The sequence below is a fragment of the Rutilus rutilus genome (assembly GCF_951802725.1).
Source record: "Rutilus rutilus genome assembly, chromosome: 24".
Taxonomy (NCBI): Eukaryota; Metazoa; Chordata; class Actinopteri; order Cypriniformes; family Leuciscidae; genus Rutilus; species Rutilus rutilus.
The window spans coordinates 27,772,786-27,794,851 of NC_140228.1; the positions used below are offsets into that span (position 1 = coordinate 27,772,786).

Genomic DNA, 22,066 nt, shown 5'->3' on the forward strand with positions numbered 1-22,066 from the left:
TTTTAGTGTGTAATGTTGATGTTTGAGCATGAAAAGGGTCTGCAAAGTTACACTTTTTTTTTTTTTTTGGGACCAAACATGTCACAATATTCCTCATTTAAATAATTAATATGCATAATAAAGGGGCGGGGCCTGGTTGAGTTAGTTAGTAGTGTGTTGAAACTGGCGGTTATGGTAAAGAGCGGGACATTTCCCAAACACGCTCCAAGCACTTGACTGATCACAACCAATCAGAGCACAGTGTGCTTTTCAGAAGGAGGGGCTTCATAGAGACATGAGCTAAACCGCGGTGCGTTTCCCGTACAGTGACGTAACCCGCTGCTTTACTACCATAGTGCGATGTATCATTGAAGAAATCACCTAGCTAGTCACGACTGTTTCCCAAAACCGTATTGTCCAAAATTGGTCGTTCAACCACGCTGGTTAATGATGTCCCTCAGCAATGTTGATGTCAATAACTACTTTTAATGAATCTGTTTGAGATCGAATTAATGCTAGATGTTTTGCTATAAATTACAGACATGGAATCTGAGGAATATTTCTTTCTTTTTTCTCAGTTATTTTTGCTTTATTTCCAGATTCAATCATAGGCTCGTTCTTACGTACTAGAGCACGTTCGCACATGAACACTCTTCAAAAACGACGCTTTAAATCTCTTGACAAACTAAAAGACGTAAATGACATTTGTATGTATTATAAATAAAAGATACAGATTGTATTGAATGTCAGCTTGCTTATTTTGCTCAAGATAAGGATTTATTGAGTCCACATGTCATGCAAACAAGAAACTGCTTCGTTCCAAACACACAACTTTGCGATGCTGTTTGCGAATGTTCGTTGGAGCAATGGTTTCGTGAAACACCGACTCGTTGAACTGCTGATAACGATGGAACTTGCGACCATAGTTGGCTAACGATGCTTTTGGGAAACGCACCCCAGAGCGTTACAGACTGGGAAGAGAGGAGCTGCATCAATGGAGAATATGGGGAAAATAATGTCTTTTTGAACATTCAAGCTTGAAAACCTGTTCTAGTAGAAGAACTCAAAAACAAAATCAAGACTTTGAAAAAGGCCATAATGAGGCCTCTTTAATCTGACATATTTCCTATTGAAACAAAGTACTTGGGTAATGATTGGCTTGTGAAATTATGCATTACATATCAAAATCTATTACACTGTTGTTGGAGAGGACAAAAAAGAGGAGCAAGTTATTACTTTTTCATGAAAGATTATGGAGCAAATATTTTAGTCTTTATTTGGAATAACATGAACCGATGAATCGTGCACACAATCAGAAACGGTCCTTGAGATTTGAGGTTCTGATTTCATCTTGACTTAAAGGATTTTATATTTATACGCTGAAAGCTCATGCTGCAACACAACAGAAGAACGTCAAGGTTTTGGGTTAGTGTTGATTTGTTGTGACTAGTCGCAGTCATCCTTGTTGAAACATTTGTCTTTTCATGACAATGCCACACTCAACGAAACAAATACTAAAATGGAGTACATGTCTCATTCGGTTGTTGTTATTTCCTGCAGCTGGAGCTGGGAATAAGATGGGTTGGGCTTTTGGTCTCGGGCTGGAGAGGTTGGCCATGGTTCTCTTCGGCATCCCAGATATCCGACTTTTCTGGAGCGACGATGAACGTTTCCTGAAGCAGTTCCGCCTGTCTGACATCTATCAGCCTGTCACCTTCCAGGTAAGATTAACAGCATTTCTCACAAATAAGGATCTCGCATAGTAACCATAAAGGCCGTTCACACCAAGGACGATAACAATTTACTTTTTTAACAATCGTTCTAATTCTGTGAGTCCATGCTACAGCAATACCAATAATGACACAAGAGGAGCAATATCATTGGTGTGAACAGGCCTTCAGGTTTAACTGTAGGATGCCAATTGCAAAAAAAAAAAACACATTTTTGAGGTTAGAAACACGAGACACAGATCAGTGATACGAAAGCGTTATTAAAAATCTGTGCCTTGCAGGAGACGCTTCAAAAGACTCGTAGTCAACGTTGTGAGTTTGGGTCAGGGCTATCTGTTAGTATTCTGTCTTAGATGTTGATTAGATATTGTAAATGTTTCATTCACCAATACGTAAAAGGATCTAGCCTATTTTTTTGTTTTATTTAACCTTTATTAGCATGATTATCAGCAGGAACAAGAGTCAACTATGTTGTTTTGGTGGTTCTGCTTAAAGGTGGAGGTTGGGATCAGAAACGTAAGTTTCAGTGTAATTTGTAGTATGTTGGTATGGTAGTAGAAGTAGGGGGGTATTAAACTTTAGTACACTAAAATGACTTGATCCTGTGTGATAGGTGTTATGAGCGGCATATAGAAGAGATGACAGATAGAGAGGTGTCTTGCCCAGGATTGTCTTGTATATGAAGAGAAACCAATGATGGAGTCGGGTGTGAATGGAGGGCCAGCCCACCAGTTTATACAAGCTTATACAGTTTATACTAAGCTGAGCAGATTTCAAACCAGGTTTTTCCAGTGTGTATTTCTCTTTTTTGTAAGTTTTGCTGTGCCGTTGAGAAAAAATTCATATTCTGTGCCTCCCTTTCTGCACCGCCTCTCTCCATCTTGTATTTTTTTTCCCTTTGCTATTATACTAGGGGTCAAATGAACACACGCAGTATGCTATCCCATAATAGTCAGTCATAAGCATAGCTGCAAGCGCACAGACCATGACAATCAAGCTGCTCTGAAAATACTAAATTCACAAATTCAGTGGTGACGTGTAGTTTCAAGGTAAAGTGTAGTTTTATGCCGTTATTTGTTTCAAAACACTCCGCATCTGCTATTGGTCAGACAAACATGCAGCCCCTCCCCCGACTCACGCCATTGGTTGAGCCAGTGTTGCCAAGCCCCTTAAACAAACGATAGTGCCACAGTGTTCAAGCTTTCTGAGGGGAATCGATCCCTGATGGTTTACTTCTAGTTGTCTGTGAACATTAAACTAGGACAAGAGAAAGTATTTGAACCTTTCATGTTTTTCTTTGTTTCTGATTCTTTGTTTTTTCTGTATTGCTGTAGCTCATCAGAGGCATGAATGCTCTTCTTCCCAAACATGACCTTCTGTATGTCATACATGTCCTTTATTGTTGGGTGACCTTTGTCTATTAAAGGTTGAGACACTGAACAGGTCCTCTTATTGCGGTGTGTGTAGCATGAGGCAGGCTTGATGCTCGTCCTGCAGGGAGTGTGTGTGTGTGTGTGTGTGTGTGACTGATTACCTGTGCTCTCTCGGGCTGTAGGTCATTTCTCAGCCCATCTCCCTCTCTGCCCACTGTCCATTACTCAGAGACTGAGAGAGAGAGAGAGATTTGCTTGTCAGTTTGCCTGATGCTCTGCTGGGTTTATATATGACTGTCTCTCTGTCTGTCTCTCTTTCCACTGGTAATGAGGTATGACCGTGGGGTCAGCGCTCTCCTCCGCCCTTGTGTGCTTTGCTGTGTCCTATGAGAGCAACATGCACAACATACACACAATGAATCACTGCACATAATAAGACATGCCATATGACACACATACAGCCTCCACACACACTCTTCGCCAAAAACAAGAAGTGCAATGCAGGCTTTCTTTAGACAAGCATACTGTCCACACTTTGGTAGCCTTACAAACACTAACAGAATGCTTACATGATCTCTATGGTGTGTTTTCATTCACATCAAGAACATTAGGATATGACCAAGGGCATAATACATTCATAGTTTTCATTGTTGGTTGATAGGTTATTAAAGAAAAGGTGATTTGTGGTTGCCTTGAGGTTTAAGCAGGTTTGGTTTGGTCTTCCACGCTGACTAAGCTGGTTTTTGGTTGGCTATAGTGATGCACCAAAATTATGTATTTCTTCTACATTTTTATTACAAGTCAATTGATTAATGAAATGCATTTCATAATCAACACTCAATTAAATTGCACATTAGGCAGTTTTTATATCAACTGTATCAATAGATTTTTGGTATAAATTATATAATTATGTTTCTACTCCAATTCATTGTTGTTGAAATATAAACATTTAAATGGTAGCTGTAATAATAATTAGTTTTCATGACAGATTTATTCAAACATACTTAAAATAACGAAGGCACCACTAAGTTAAGTAAAAATATAATGAATAATTATATAATGTAATATAGTGTATATATTTAGCTCTTTTCTAGAGTTATTTTTTCTAGCATTTATGGCTTTCCTGAGATAAATGTAACCTTATGTATCATATTGTTTACACTTGTTTCATTGAGACATAAATCATTTCAGTACGTTATACTGTGTCTTTCAACGTTCCTTCTGACATTCATTCATTCATTTATTTCATGCTATAGTAGTAAAGAGGAAGACTGGTGACGATCGGTTCACGTGCCGCTTGTCTTGAGCTGAGGCGCTACTGCAACATTAAAGAGTGACAAAATGACAGTTATTGCTTGACTTTCTTCATAAAATGTACAGAATATGTGTGTGTGTTTTGTGCTGAGTGACTGAATAAAGTGAGGTTTTGAATGAGCACTGTCAAAAATCTCTTTTCACATCACTTTATTCTTGCATGCATTGTATTTTTAGTAATTAGAAATTATTAGAAAGCTGAAGAGGGGCTTCTTCCTGGGGAGGAAAGTAAAAATGCAGTGTATATTCTCTTGAATTTCTATTGTTAATAGCTTTGTCTGAGGAGTAAAATGAAATCATCACTTGGTCAGCAAAAAGCTTAATCTCTCCCTCCACCATAACTCCATCAAAAGTTTTAAACCAATGACACTATTTAAAAAAAAAGAAGAAAAAAAAAAGCTACAAATAAAATAAAAATGTGAGTAAATTTCAGGCTAATAAACAAAATTTCATGGCAGTGAAATTTCATTTCATTTTAATTTTTCTTTGCTTTTGCTGCCATTTTACAAAAGCAGCAACACTAATATGCTGATTTCCACCCTTTATATTATTTTTTATCCTTGTGCTTCTCTACACATGCCCCAAAACACAGATTTCTTCTTCTGTTTTTCTCCCCATCGCAGCCTCTCAGTAAGTACCCTCCGCTCTTCAATGACATCTCTTTTTGGCTGCCGGCCGAAGGTTACACACAGAACGACTTCTACGACCTGGTACGCAGCATCGGAGGAGACCTGGTGGAGAAGGTCACGCTGGTGGACGAGTTCACGCATCCAAAGTAAGAAATCCAACATGTCAGACACAAACACGCTTTGAGCCGGAACAAAGCCACTGCTGCTACCAGTTGCACAAGGACAATTATTTATCAAAAAAGTATTCTTGATCAGTATTTGTATATGCTTTTCAGTAAAGATCTTTTTTTTTTTTTTTTTATCTCTGAAATAATATAAATAAATGTAAGTTTAAAAATTAAGAAAAATGGAGGTATTAAGATGTGTTTTCAGAGAACATATGTTAAATCTTATTTACATAACCTTTTTTTTATCTTTTGTTTTATTAAAAAATATATACTTTTAGTCTAATATTTATATTCAAAGATTCCATAAATATTCATGTTTATCATTTTATTATATATTTTTTAGAAATATTTATATGCATTGATTGCTTTACACTGAAGTTTGAGCAGGCACAGAGCAGCCTTAACTCTGCTGTGTAGAGAAGCCTGTTTATACAGCAAATGAAATAGACAAAATACATGAAAATGTCATTACATTATGTATCCAAAAGTCTATTCTTCTTCACTGAATGAATGCATGAATGAATGTGAGTGAGAGAGAGAGCGAGAGAGAGCATGCATTCACAGCTGTTGATCCAACATGAAGATTGTAGTAAATTGCCGTTTCTTTTTGTTCATTTCTATTAGTCTTTCTTTGCAATCCTTGTTGAAAGCTCGCGGCGAGGCAGGAGAGAATGCTAATGTTCTTGCGCGGCTGTTGGCAGTGTGGCGTTCATCTATTGACAGAGGAGCAGGGGTCAACAATGCTTAATGGCTTCGTTTCTTTCTTAACTCTCCATTTCATGCTGGATGGTGTTTGTCAGGCTCTTCAAACTCATCAGCTCTTTCTTCCGCCGTCCATTCGCAAACACTCCCACAGACCACAGAACGATCCGCAGGATTTTCCCAGAATGCAGTTCACATGACACAGCTCTTCCTGAACACGTCTACTTCAGTGGACTGCAGACTCGCTGTACTCGGGTTGCCCTTTTTCTGTTTCCTCGCCCTGTGACATCAATAATTCATTTTTAAAGAGTATGAGAAGTTCACCTGCGGGCACAGCGGTCCGACTGTCCCGAGTCCCCTCTGCTGGAACAGACCGCGCGTGTGTGTGTGTGTGCGTGTGTGTGTGTGTGTGTGTGTGTGTGTGTGTGTGTGTGTGTGTGTGTGTGTGTGTGTGTGTGTGTGTGTGTGTGTGTGTGTGTGTGTGTGTGTGTGTGTGTGTTAAATGATACAGCGAGAACCTGCAGTGCGTAAAAGAGCCGCAAACATTCATCCCTGTCCCTGCTCTTAATCTTTTTTAAATAGCAACCTTTTCCCTCCCCTTCCCCTAATGACATCCATAAATAAGATGACATCACCAGGTGCTGCAAGGCTGTAATAGCCCATACGCCAGCGAGAAATTGAAAGAGATTGGTGTTTGTTTTGCTCTCTTTCTAATTCAGTTCAGTCCAGACCTAAAATAAATATATTAGTTGAACAGTTTCTAGAATAGTTTGCGATTCGTCACGCTATAAGTGTATTTCCACTGCGAAAGTACTTTTGTAAGTAGCTGTAATGTATGTGTGTGTGTGTGTGTGTGTGTGTGTGTTGCTGAAATCTCCTGCAGGTAATTTCCTCTTTATGATCATTTTGCTGCAGTTGCGTCAATGCCTGTAAGCTTTGCTTCATACTTTCTACAGCCAGAGAGAGAGAGAGAGAGAGAAAGGGCGAGGGAGACGTCAATACTTACTTTAAACCACTTCTCCAACTTCAAATCACTAATTACAGCGAGAGGACGGCCAATCACAGCTCATCTAGCCTTCAACTGTCTCTGACCGCCAGAAATGTCACATTCACAATATTGTCCTAATCATTTCTCTGCGGTACTGCTGACTCCGCAGTTCTGAGAGCTGGTAATATGATGAGATTGGCAGCAAGTCTCCCATCATCCTCTTCTTCAGTGCGGTGAGGACATTTCTGGCGTAAGACGTGCCCTGAAAGAACCATCAGAAACATAAGAGTTTTCCTTTGTGCTCGCTGGTTTACTTATGACAACACAGCAGGGTTTACCCTCAAAAATGAGCAGATTTGGACAAATTCGCGGGATTGTCGTCAATACAGAACAATGAACATCTAAGATTCCAATTGATAGATAGATAGATAGATAGATAGATAGATAGATAGATAGATAGATAGATAGATAGATAGATAGATAGATAGATAGATAGATAGATAGATAGTCATTTTTCGAAACGCTATTTTACTTTTATCTATTGTTTCTTTTTTAAATCATAAACATGCATTTGTTCGTCTTCTCTTTGGATTATTAGCAAATATGCTCATTGTAATTAAAACTATTGTGCCTGTCGTAATGACAGTATAATTTTTCAAGAAGTGAACTATTCAAGGAGTTACAATCTCCTACTTTTATCAAATCAACTTGGTTTTGGTTTTTTACAGTTCTCAGTGGGCATAATCTTACATTTCAACCCTGTTTCCTAATTTTGTATAGTAAACAACTGTTCTTTTAAAAGTGAGCATTAAATTGTCTTTCCCAAAAGTACTGTATAGTTTCACAACCTTGAGCACAGGGCTTGTAAACACAAAATAAGTTGTAAAACTGTCCACCGTTACCATCAACCCTGTTACCTTTCTAAAGGCATTATAAACATTTAGACACATTATAGTATCCAAAAAAGTACTGTATAGTTTCACAACCTTGAGCACAGGGCTTGTAGTGTCAAATTAAACTGTAAAACTGTCCACCGTTTCATTCAACCCTGTTTCCACAATTTTGTGTAGTAACAAAAAAACAGATAATTTAAACGTGAAAAATCAAAATATCAGCATTAAAGTCTCTTTCCCAAAAGTACTGTATAGTTTCACAACCTTGAGCACAAGGCTTGTAATAACAAATTAAAACATAAATCTGTCCACCCTGTTACCATCAACCCTGTTTCCATACTTTTGTATAGAAAACTATTTATAATTTAAAAGTAGGGCTGCACGATATTGAAGAAAAATGCAATATGCAATAACTCATTAAATAATGCGATATTCGAAAAATAAACTTAAATTATCTTAAAAATATATTTAAAATGATATAACCTACATACGTGTTTCACATTCTTTTTGTGACAAAAAAACATCCCTACATCTTCTGAAAGTGAACATCAGTGTTTTACTGTCGCATAAGAAGTGTTATTTTAACATCAGAGTAAACCACGGGGTTCAGGGGTTCAGGTTATCCTACATTAGGGTTATTTAACAACACAAACTGAATAATCAAATGAAAAAAATAAAACACTGCTTAGTTTTCACTGTATGAATTAAAATATATACTGATTCTTATTAAAGCTACAAAAGTTATTCAGCCAATAGCAGCGAGTGATTTTCTCTTTGTCTTTTGTTCATGACTCCAGTTATTGCAAGCTGTTGTGATTATGCATATTGCGATTATACACATTTGCGATATTTCGATAATTTCGATATATTGTGCAGCTCTATTTAAAAGTGAGCATTAAATTGTCTTTCCCGAAAGTACATTATAGTTTCACAACCTTGAGCAAAAGGCTTGTTAAAAACAAATTTAATTGTAAAACTGTCCACCCTGTTACCTTTCTGAAGACATAATTACAGAATGTTCCAACAAGTTTGGGATAGGACAATGTAATTTATTAACATTTAAACACATGCTATGGTGTGATGGGGTGGCTGCCAGTGATTTGCGCTGCATTACTGTTAGGATTGGGTCAGGATGGTTGATTCGTCTATTAATTGTCCAACAGCTGATGATAGTAGATCATCTATAATTGTTTTCTTGTATTTCTGCTTCAGCATTTTGAATCCAGAGGCACAAGTTCTCGAAGAGAAGGGTTTTAGTGTGCTGACAGTGTTAACATTCATGTTGTTCAAACAGTGCTGGATGATTTATGCATCAAAGTTTAATACTTTAAACTTTAAACAAACCCCTAAACTTAAATTTGAGCAAAAGTGATTGTGTTATTTGCTTTAACAAGTGCTGCTAAAAATGTAATTGTTCCCCTGCATGGAGTCAAAGAATCAAACCAAAAGAGCAAAAATATTGCATAAATCAATACTCTTTTAAACAACGCAGTGTATTTATCAGCACTTCACTTATTTGTACTGTAATTCACTCAAGTTTCTCAGCAGGCCGTATCTGCTGACAGAAGGTGAATCCTACACGCTATCTGTTGCTAACAGGATTTCTTGGTTGTACTCAACCCTACTGCAGATTGGAAGTCATTTATAGTAAGCTGAGATGTATTTTAGATGTATTTGTGACACAAGAATCAGGTGTGCTTATCATTTATTCCGTCAAGTTTTTTCGAGTTGCCCACATTGACAAACACAATCTTAATGTTTCAACTTAGTTAGAGAAGAGCTAAGTTGCATTATTAGAAGAATATGTGCATGTTGTGAAATGGGCATCGGAATGTTAAAAAGGGCCAAATGTCACATTCAGGATTAACGTTTTCCAGCCGTTATATGATAGATGTCCTTATTCCCTCAGAAATGTCAAGGTATTACAGGTAAGCTGTCCAGCAATAAACATTTCTGATGATTTGTAGTCAACATCACCTGACATTCAAATCATATTCAAGTCTTTCCCAATCGCACAGCAATATATAAAGAATGGAAATGTCACAGGACACTTTCAATAGAACTGTAGTGAGAGCAAGCAATGCAAATGTTTAGTTTAGAAATGTCTCTTTCCGTTCAATTGTGTGTGTTATTGGCATGACAGAACATATTTATTTAGGTTGTCAGTGCATTTTGGTCTTGAAATGCAGGCTAAAGTTTTGAGCCTACCAGAGAAAAAGCGTCTAATTTAAATTATACACATTTATACACTCAATTTATTAAGTGTGCAAAGTTAAGTGTAAATGGTGAAAACAAACAATACTTGTACAAAATAGTGTGCAAAATATAAAATAAAATTATAAATTGTATAAAATACATTAAATTGTGCGATTGGACTAAAGAGGTAATATGAATAATAAAATAATATTATGTCAAACATTTTATGAAAATATAAAAAATATAAAACTCTCTCTCCTTTGCTCTCTTGTAACGTGGAGGAGTTTGTTTGACGGCAATAACAAATCTCACCTGATAGGCAGTAAAACCCAACACAAATCTGCATTTATCGGCCCGTAACGCTGTCAGGTGTTATCGAGCAGAATTAATTTGGGAAAGTTGACAGAGCTGTCAATAAATCTGACAGCTGTGGACAGGGGATCTGACGGAGAACTGGCGGATTTAACTCGACTGAGCGCTTCAAACTACACGGATGATTTACACTCTCTGCGGTGTAATATAGTGTTGTTCTGCTGGTTGGTGTGTTATTGTGTGCTTTGATTATGGGATATGTGACGCCATCTGTAGTAATATCATATATAAGAGTGTCAGCATCGGCTGCGATGACAAGACTAAGTGTTTTGAGGCTCTCATGGTTGTGTATTTATATATGTTGGATGCATCACATCAAAACTGCATCATCAGGATTTATGTCATGCTGTGATCAGCGTTTGCTTTGCTGTCAAGCAGTTAGTGTGAAAAAAAGAGAAAAGGTGTGTGTGTGGGGGAGAGATGCTCGTCTAGCACTTTTCTAATCATTTTGATTTCATGGCAGCTAAAAGTTTAGCTATATATATATATATATATATATATATATATATATATTATTATTATTATTAATATATTAATTAATTAATTATTATTATTAATTATATATAGTAGTGGCTAGGGATGCAACGGTACACGGTAAAATCCCGGACCGTTCGGTCAGCCCTGCACGGGACAATCTACCCTCGTGTACCGCGGGACTTCGGTTTTGCCACTGAGTTCGCGTTGATCCTTTTAGTTTTTGCTTTAGGCGCCGTTCACATATCGCGCCTAAAAACGCGTAGAAAACGCTAGGCGCGCCGCGTTCTCCTTTTTCCAAAGCGCTAGGGCGGTTGCGCTCCGGAGGCGTCTGTCGTTGCTAAAGCAACCATCAGCTGCGCTCTGGTTGGTTGTCACGTGACCTAAGGTGCGCTTGCGGCATTCTGAAAAGTTGAGAATTTTCTCCACTGCTGGGGACATCGTTAGTGCCAACCAGACAGTGTTGATAGACTCATCTTTTTGCACAAGAATCTCTCAATAGTGGATGAGTAAATAACATTGCACTTTGTATCCTGAATGCAGTATTTTTTTATTATATTATTTTGCTCTGCTTTTTTTTATTCAAAGCACAAGCTAATTTATGTTTGTTAAAGGTAAAAGTGCACTTTTTCTTTCACATTGATCACTTCATATGCCAGTTATCAAGGTTTGGAATTGGGATCCACTTGAATATTTTGAAGTGTGTTTGTTTACATTTTGTATTTCATATAAGTGATAGTTGAAGAGGTTGTATTACTTAGTGTTGTTCAGTACAGACTAGAGTGTTAATTTATTCCATACATTGATGTTCTTCCTACTGTGACATTCTGTTTATGCTCATAAGAAAAATAAAACATATTTTGGGATGAAATAGCAGTCTCTTTCTGCACAAAACATGTACCGAAACCGAACCGAGACCGTGGCCCAAAAACCGAGGTACGGACCGTACCGTGGGCTATCTGTACCGTTGCACCCCTAGTAGTGGCCAAAAGTGATGTCCGGACTAGGAAAATTGATGACTTCACCCTTTATTCAAATATTATATATACTTTTTTTTTTTTAAAACATGGTCAGGCTGTCATACAAAGAAATTATGAACACATTCAAAAACAAGAGAGAGCCAACAAAATATTAAATACTGATTATGTTGTAGTTAATGTGTGAATTTTTTTTTTTTTTTGTGAGCTTTTATATATTATGTTTTTTAGCTTTCATATTTAATGTATATGATATATATATATATATATATATATATATATATATATCTATATCTATATATATCTCTATATATATATATATATATAAATACATACACATGCATGTATATATTTAAGAAAGATTTGCATGTATATACTGTACACATAGTTATACATAATTTATAGTATATATAAATATTTGATATATAAATAACACATTTTTCTTACATATATACATGTATATGTGTGTATTTATATATACAAAATAATTATACACAGGACACACACATATTATGTAAACACAAACTTTTATTTTGTGTTGCAGTTGCAGTTTGATTAATCACGATTAGTCGTTGCCCAGCACTAATATATTCACAAATTTACATATGCAAATAAGTTTGGAGAACTCAGAACTTAAACGAGTTCTTAATGCCTATTAACTCTGAGTTTATTCTAAACTTGATAAACCCCTATTATAATGGATTTAGTGGAAACCGATTTTTTTTTTTTTTAAGATTGTAAATTTGCTGGCTGAATGACAGAACATGAGGGAGGGAGAGAAGATAGGTGTCAAAAAGTGTGAACTTACATGACTGCAGTTGCAGCTAAGCACGGCCGGTCAGGCTGAGAGACAGTGGTAGGAGTAAAGGATGAACTGCTAGCAAATGGTTGTCCTCATCAGCAGCTTCTGGAAGAGCCAGACTTGTTAAAAATCTGCCCTCTTTATCAGAAGCCCGGGGGGATCCTTCCGGAAAGAGCTACAAGCCAGCAGGCTAATGTCTGCCACCATTACTGAGCCACAGTGTGTGTGTGTGTGAGAGAGAGAGAGAGACAGCGGAGTGTATTTAATGGCCCATGGCTCAGAGAACGTCAACTATAGCCTTATGAATAATGATGGGGTGCTGTTGACGATGCAAAACTGTGCAGGGGAAGATGCTATGCATCACATTACGCCTCACAAACATGCTCAAGCTCATACATACACACACTCTGGCACATTTACATTTTGCACCTACAGAGTGAATGGTACTAAAAATATAGATGATGATGTTAAATGGTTAGTCATATTTGACTAAATATTGGATTTAGGCATATATACCGCCTTTACAACGTATTTAACACGCATTAATTATTTCATTCTGATCTCAAATTGAATTACATTTAAAGGGATTCTTTTCCAATGAGTCATTGCACAATAAGACCAGGAACATGGAGTATTGAAACGCATTCAGAAATAAAGTGAGAATGTGTTAAGTGAAAAAAATTTAAATAAGATATCGGATTGTGAAATATAAAGTCACAGTTGGGAGATACGAAGTGACAATTACAAGAAATAAAGTCACAATTAGATTTAAAGTCACACTTGAGAGCTATAAAACCACAATTACAAGAAATGAAGTTGCAGTTGTGAGATTTAAAGTCACAGATGGGAGATATAAAGCCACAATTACACAAAAATAAAGTCGCAATTGGGAAATTTACAGTCACAGTTGGGGGATTTAAAGCTACAATTACAAGAAATAAAGTTACATTTATGAGGTTTAAAGTCATATTTGGGAGATATAAAGCCACAATTACAAGAAATAAAGTCACAATTAGATTTAAAGTCACACTTGAGAGCTATAAAACCACAATTACAAGAAATGAAGTTGCAGTTGTGAGATTTAAAGTCACAGATGGGAGATATAAAGCCACAATTACACAAAAATAAAGTCGCAATTGGGAAATTTACAGTCACAGTTGGGGGATTTAAAGCTACAATTACAAGAAATAAAGTTACATTTATGAGGTTTAAAGTCATATTTGGGAGATATAAAGCCACAATTACAAGAAATAAAGTCGGCGTTATGAGGTTTAAAGTCACAGTTAGGAAATATAAAGCCACAATTACAAGAATATAAAGTCACAATTGTAATATTTACATTCACAGTTGGGATTTATAAAGTCAGAATTACAAGAAATAAAGTCACAGTTGGGAGATATAAAATGACAACTACAAGAAATAGTCACAATTATATAAAATAGGCTTTCATACATTGCTGGTATTATTGTGCAAAGACTCATCTGTGCATGTTATTAAAATATATATATATATAATTTCTCTAGTTTCAAGGAGTAAAAATGGCAGATGCCACCCAAACAGCTGCAAGTGAGAATGTGAATGCTAATGGCCAACTTTCTCTAGGATTTATAGACCTCTGTGACCAAAACAGACCATCCAATCAAATTAGAATAACTGAGCCAGAACGGCTGATGTCAAAGAAGTGACCAGAAGGCCAGAGTAAGAGTTGCAGAGCGAAGGCTGACATGGCAGAAACTCTCCAGACATCAACAGTGTTTTCTGTAGTTCCCCGATTCAGCCTCTTCGGGGGAACGACACTTCTGAGAAATGTGAAGTCGGCCTGGGGTTCGCTAGAAGCATTGTGACAAAATCTGAAACCTTTTTTGAAGAATATTTCAGACTAACGTTGAGTTTTATTATAATAAAAAAAAAAACAAGACTCTGTCTTTGCCATCAACCAGGTAAAGCCCATGCAATTTCATCCTTAAAGTGCAGGAAATATTTGCAGCGATGAACGGTATGAAGCACAAGCAAAACAAGCAGCTTTCTGTTGGCCGTCACGCAAACGCACATGACCACCTTGAACGCGTTGGGGAATTTTGTGTGTGGATGAAAGATTTCCCAATCACATGGATTCTTAATGAAACGACTGGAAAATCTGCAGAACAGCAGTCAATGTGACCGTACCTTGAGTAGTTGTGTTCAAAATATGAAGGAATGTCTTGAAATAGAGAGAGATATTATTCACACTGTTCAGAGACTGAATCCATTTTGGAATAAAGTTAGGGGAAAACTTCTACAGTGTAAATGTGCAAAACTCATGCCCAAGATTCATACATTTGTTGAAGGGAGAGAATTTTGAGGGAAAGATTTGGACTAAAATTCTAACAGGAGCACAAACAAATCACGGGGTCAATGATAATTTCTGGAAGCATTTTAGATTAAAGTTTATTGAAGAGTAATAAAGATTTAAAGGATAGCTCTCCAAAAATGGAAATTCTATAAAGAAAAATGTGTGTTGTTCCAAACCTGTATCAAACCAGTATTAATTAATGAAATAAACCAATGTTTAGATTTGAGTATTAATCAAATGAGCTTTTTTAAAGCAAATCTTTCAAAATGAGTGACATTTATTCAAATGAGAAAATGAAATCAAAGTTTAAAGCTTTGAATTTTAATGGGAGAATATCCATTCATTGTCCTACAAAAATAGACCCTCCAATTTTAGTGCGAGTAAATGACAGAATTGTAATTTTTGGTTTGAATTAATACTTTAAACTGCAGTGCTACTGTAATGCATTTACTGTTTTGTGTGATTAGACCAGATAAATCTGGGCTCAACCAAAAAGATGGTCCGATTTACAGTGTCAGACTAGGGAAGCACTTCCTAAATCTTCCATATGTGAATGCAAACTTAAAAAAAAGTTGCTTTTTATGACACATGAAACAGTACATTGTAATAATAATCCATTTTATTTATCAGCAGTGTATGATTTTGTGGTGGGGTCAGTGAAAATAAAACTCTGATTTACAGCAGAAAACTCTTAGCGATGAGCCCTGTAAATGTCCTGACATTTCCTCCATTGGGAGGCATTACCCTGTAGTATACAAATTTTACAACTCCTCGTTCTTTCTACTCACTATCAGTTTTTGTTTCAGAAAGCCTGACTCATTCTCCTCAGTCGTCGTAAAATCCGAGCCTGGGCGTTCTCATTATGAACGCTGATGCACAGCCAAAGGAAGGAGAGATGAATGATCCTCTAGTATTCTCTCGCACGCTCGAGACGACGCTGACTCACTTCACTTCCACTGCTGTTTTGTCAGCTTTTACTCAGCGTTTCGGACTGAGATGAGGACTTTAAGAGGTCCAGTCGCTCAGCTGTGAGGTTAATTAGATGAAGCTTTACTGCAGATATGTTTATGGAGCAATCAGTTATGAAAGAAGACATGGACGACACCTCATACTACATCACTCTTCCGAGATTAGCATCTCAGAGAAGCGTCTAGAAGAGTCAGTTTGCACTGCGTCATCGTGGGCATGTTTTATACATGGTCCATACACTAATAGTCAACGTGAAACAACATTCACAGAGCATTTGGCTCTCTTAATGTGACTCATAATGGATAGTTCTGGTCCTGGATGTCAGTTCAATATTCCAGCTGAGATAAAATGCACGTTATAGCAAAGGCTATGACTATTTGCCGGTTTCTTGAGCACTCTCTATCTGCACTGATAGAAGCTATTACTCTCAGTTTACATGCAGGGACTGTATATCTGAGTTTAAGATGGCACTTGAAATTTCATATGTATGGTATAATTTATATGAATTAAAAATAAAAACAAAAAATATTTTACTTTAATACATTTATTAAGATGTTATTTTTTTTCAAAGCAAACTCATTAAGTGCCATCTTAAACTCAGATATATAGTAGATACTGTATATATATATATATATATGAAGACGTGCAAAAGCCTTTAAGTGCCGTCTGAAATTTACTTCTAGAATGATCATTTTTATCAAGCTTGTATGTTTATGTTCAGTTGTTTCACTTTAATGGCAATGAAAATGACCTATTAATTGTCATTAAAGTGAAATTACTGAACTTAAACATACAAGCTTGATAAAAATGATCATTTTAGAAGAAAATTTCAGATGGCACTTAAAGACTTTTGCATCTGAAGTCTTCATATATACTCTCTCTCTCTCTCTCTCTCTCTCTCTATATATATATATAGTATAATAAATGTATATGTATAGACATGTTTTTAGGCATGACACACTACATATGGTATTATTTAAAATTTCTGATTATTTATTTATAATTATGTGATTTATCCGTCGCGATTTCTTTGCATGTTTTGGGTGAAAACAGGTTAGGTTAATATAATGTTTCCCTTGGTTACATCAGCAGAATAGAAAAGCCTTTTCAGGGCGTAGAAAGTTATTACATTATTTTTTCTTCACAATAACATGCGCTGATAAATCGTGCACAATATTACCAGGAACATTTATTAACAGGGCAAAAGGAGGGTCCATTGTGATTGCCTTGTAAAAATATATACGAGACATGTCACAGACACATTAATGGTAATATATCAATTATCCAACGATAAGACTTGAGTGGAGAGTGATGAGATTGTCAGATGTAGAAGAACAAATTGGACTCTCTCTCTCTCTCTCTCTCTCTCTCTCTCTCTATCTCTCTCTCTCTGTCTCTGTCTCTCTCTCTCTCTCTCTTTCTTTCTTTCTTTCTTTCTTTCTTTCTCTCTCTCTCTCTCTCTGTCTGTCTGTCTCTGTCTCTCTCTCCACACCCGTCGATGTGTGTATTAACTCTCGACTCCCTGCTGTGTGTATAGGAGCTGGCAGTGTTTAATGGCGTTAGCAGGCAGGAGTGAGTTTAATTGTTCCACCTCTGAATTTATAGAGGCTGACGGCTCGTGGCGGGGGCTTCTGGGTAATCTGTGTGTAATTGAGAGTAGAGGTCACCAGTGGGAGACGGCAGTGCCCTGCTAAATCCCACGGGCCTTTGAGTGTCTGTAACTACCATGATACAGTGTTTGCAGTGGTGTTCACTTTACACATTACAGTAATAGCACTAAAATGATATTTGGCTTTATTATACAGAAAAAAATCTATTTCTTTGTATAAAGCAGGGGTTACAAATATTTTGCCATGGACGGCATATCTCTTATTAATCTCTCTCTGCTGTCAAAGTGAACATGTATGAGTTTAAACTTTCTGTGTCCTCGTAAAGCAAATTTTAAATGTATTCAAAAAAAGGCAGAAAGTTTTCTGTGATGGGTTAGTGATAGAATATACAGTATAATACGTTTATAATAATAATAATAATAATAATAATATGTTATTTTATATAGCGCCTTTCAGAAAACTCAAGGTCGCTTTACAATAAGTACAAATAAACATGACATAGAAACATGACATAGAAACGATACAAATAAACTGAGATGGATAACATAATAGATAGAGGTACATATACATACAAATCAGATCATAGAGTCCTGGGAAACAAGAAGCATAAAGATATGTTTTAAGGTGGGTTTTGAAATCGTGTAATGATGAAAGGATGTGTTGGGGAATAGAATTCCAGAGAGTTGGGGCAGAGATACCAAAAGCCCTTCCACCAAACGATGAAGTTTGTGCCTACGGATCGTCAACAGACCGGTATCGGAAGATCTAAGTGTGCGAACTGGGGAGTAGGGATGGATGAGATCAGAAATATAGTTGGGGGCAAGACCATGGAGTGCTTTGAATGTGATAAGGAGTATCTTGTATTGAATACGAAAGCAAACGGGTAGCAAATGATGTGTATGTGAGGACCCTAGCTGCGGAGTTCTGAACATATTGGATCTTATTTATTGATGAATTGGGTAAGCCATAGAAAAGAGAGTTGCAGTAGTCAAGCCGTGAAGTGATGAGCGTGAACTAAGGTCTCAGCATCGCTGATATTCAGAAATGGACGTAAGCGTAAGGTGAAAGAAGGCAGACTTAGAGAGCGAGGAGATGTGTGGAAGGAAGGAAAGAGAGGAATCAAAGGTTTTTGACAGTGGTGGAAGGTTATTACACCAGCAATATTAACATTGTCAACAGAGAAACGGGATGTAAATTGAGGTGAACCAATAAGAAGTAGATCTGTTTCATCAGTGTTGAGTTTGAGAAAATTACTGGTCATCCAAGCATTTATATCATCAATACAAGCTGATATGGAATTTGTGGGGAAAGGAGCATTGCGTTGAGAACAGATGTGTAGTTGGGTGTCATCTGCATAGCACTGGAATTTAAAGCCATGATTACGGATGATGTTACCTATTGGGAGCATGTAGATGATGAAGAGGAAAGGTCCAAGAACAGAACCCTGGGGAACACCGTGTGGGACAGAGGCAGTAGTGCACTTAGCCTGGCAGATAGAGATGTAATGCTGGCTAATTTCAGTTCCAGAAATACCGAGAGCAAGAGAGTCGTGCGATGAGAACACTGTGAGAGATTGTGTCGAATGCAGAGGAAATGTCTAGAATAATTAGATTACTGGTGGAGCCGGAGTCAGTGGCGATTAGAGATCATTGACAACCCTGAGAAGTGCTTTCTCATTTCGTATAAAAATCATTACGCCTATGGAGACTCCCCGTAAACCACATATTTTGTGTGTGTGTTTTCTGCAGTGCCAAATCAGAGGTACTATGTATCATCATATGCTATATGGACAAAACATATGTTGGCACCCTTTCTAAATAAGACAGTAGGCTGTTTCAGCTGAATTACAAACAGGTGCATGAAATCATTCATGCAGCCACAAAATGACAACATTTTCAGCAGAAAGACTTGCTATCATAGGAAGCAACCAGTAAAATGGTTTACTGAGTCGTATGTGGAGAAAGCCCAGACCTGAACCCCAACAGGTGTCTGAATGAGAGTAAACTCTGCAGCTGTGGTCCATTTTATCTTCAGCAATTACATGTGGATGTGTCCACATACTTTGGCCATGTTTTGTGTATGATGGAATGACATTTACCACAGTTTGAATGCAGAAACAAAATAAGTGGTGGATTTTTTTTTTCAAAGATGCCACTGCATCCACCGATTTGACGTCAACTCAGCCCTCCAGAGTGTGTGTCGGTGTTGAATCTGCCCGTGTGCAGGTGTGCCGTCGTCACGCTACCAGTCTCACAGATGAAACAGGTGTGTGTCGTCCCAGACAAGCAGTCAGTCGGCACCAGTCCCCAATCCTGTCAGAGCAGACCCTTCAAATGGAGCTGTCACTTCAGCACTGTGAAGGAGAGCGAGAGAGAACGAGAGGATGGAGAGAGAGAGAGAGAGAGAGTCCACCTGTCAAACCCTAACATTGCCATCGCTACAGTGAAGCGCTGCTGATGAGCTGGAAATACTCGGTGTTTTGACGCTGTGTGGAGAGAGATATCTCACACGTTTCCTTGGGTCAGACCAGATGAATTCTAGGACAGATGGAACAAAGTCTTTCTGTGGCTTTCATCATTTGCAGCCAGACAATTGTCTGTTCATAAATAGACTGCAACAGTGACTGCCCACTTTTTCAGCAGCCTTGATATTTTTCCCATTCATTTCTTCCAAAGGCTTTTAAAAGATTCTTCAATAAACACTTCTAAGCCTTGAGCCAAACCTCCACTGTGTATATATATATATATATATATATATATGAAGCCCTCCGATGCAAAAGCCTCTAAAAGCCACCTTTGTCAAAAATGAGATAATAATATTGAATGAATGCTCTCCGCACATAGTATACGTTCATCAAATACTTTCACTTCAAACTCACTCAATCCCAGCCTCATATATACAGTATATATATATATAATATATATATATATATATATATATATATATATATATATATAATGTTAAATGTATGGTAAAAAAAATGTGGTTGCCAAAACTTTCTTAAAAAGGACCTATTATTTTTTATTTTTTTTACACGTTCATCTTTCTTTAGTGTGTACTGTTGCTGTTTGAGCATGAAAAAGCTCTGCAAAGTCATAAAGCGTAAAGTCAATATATTCTCTATATCAGTGTCAGTGTTTCTGAACTCCTGAAACGCCTCCATTGTAGTCTTCAGTTTCTTCCGGGAACGAACACGTCACAATATTCCTCATTTAAATAATTAATGCGTAGAATAAAAGGGGCGGGGCCTGTTGAGTTAGTTAGTAGTGTGTTAAACTGGCGGTTATGGTAAGGGACGAAACATTTCCCAAACACACTCGAAGTGTTTGACCAATCACAACACACTGCTCCAGACGACCAATCAGAGCACAGTGTGCTTTTCAGAAGGAGGGGCTTCATAGAGACAGGAACTAAACAGAGCGTTACTGGGAAGAGAGGAGCCGCAACAATGAAGAATATGGGAAAATGTTTTTTAACATTCAAGTATGAAAACCTATTCTAGTAGAGGCCAAAACCAACTTAAATTATTTATTTTATTAAATAAAATTATATTAGTTTAGTCTTTGTGATATACTGACAACCACTTTAAAAACACCGGTGGAAAAGAAATATCATTCAATTAGTTTATCACTAGGAATTAAAAGTGAAATGTGTAATTTCTGAGCAACTAGCATGATATTTTAACATTGAAAACATTACACGCAAATGTTCATGTAAAGTGGAAGTCGCACTGGCTTTAACAGAAGGATAAACCATTTCTGCTCATGAAGGGTCTATTATTGTTGAAAATCAGTTTTTCTCTGAAGATTTTTACTTCTGGAAAACAGTCTGAGGCCTGTTATCCTGAACTGTCTACTCAGGAAAATGTCAGATACCAATTTTCCCATCTCTGTATTTTCGGACTGTTTTTCAGATTGCGTATCAGATATGACAAGCTTTCACAGACATCAGGTGGTATCATGTATTCTGTCAGTAAAACAGAAATGGAGTGGGAAATGTGATGAAAGCGTTTGAGGTCGGATCAATGTGTTTGGCTGTGGCTGAAGACTTTTACCTGGGCAGGAGGCAACTCTTCAAATCCCAAATGCAGAGAAGAGTATCGATCGCTGTTTTCTTTTGGCTGTAATGAGTCTGTACTGATTACCAAACTGAATGCATTTAAAGGAAAGTGAGCGCAGCCCTTCGGTCATCTGTATTATAGTCTTTATTACAGTCAACACGCTTATGTGTTCCTTAGCTAATTATCAGCTCAGTGCTGGAGGCGCATATTTTTTATAAATACTTCAAAGACTATTACCATGTACTAACAAAAAGTACTGTGGTATTACATTTGGGATTATTTCAAATGAATAAAAATGGATTTATCTATCCAATTAATTAATTATTTATATTTTCAGTTACTTAGTATTTTTTTAAGGACTGTATTTCGTTTATTTAACATACGTTATTTCGGACTGTGTAGCTATATATATGGATTTATGCTTTGTACAGCAAAAAATACAATGCTTTTTGGACGATACCATAAAAAAAAAAACACATTTTTGATCATACACCATGGT

The 22,066-nt window shown here is 37.0% G+C and overlaps 1 protein-coding gene across 2 annotated transcripts in view; it reads left to right on the forward strand.

Moving 5' to 3' along the window:
• The window catches only part of fars2 (phenylalanyl-tRNA synthetase 2, mitochondrial), a 148,976-nt gene that overhangs the window by 87,565 nt on the left and 39,345 nt on the right, over positions 1-22,066 (forward strand). For both annotated transcript variants that reach the window (XM_084398778.1, XM_084398777.1), the window contains 2 exons: positions 1,540-1,700; positions 5,020-5,171. In XM_084398778.1, coding sequence (XP_084254904.1) covers positions 1,540-1,700; positions 5,020-5,171 — 313 coding nt within the window. The remainder of the gene's footprint in view (positions 1-1,539; positions 1,701-5,019; positions 5,172-22,066) is intronic.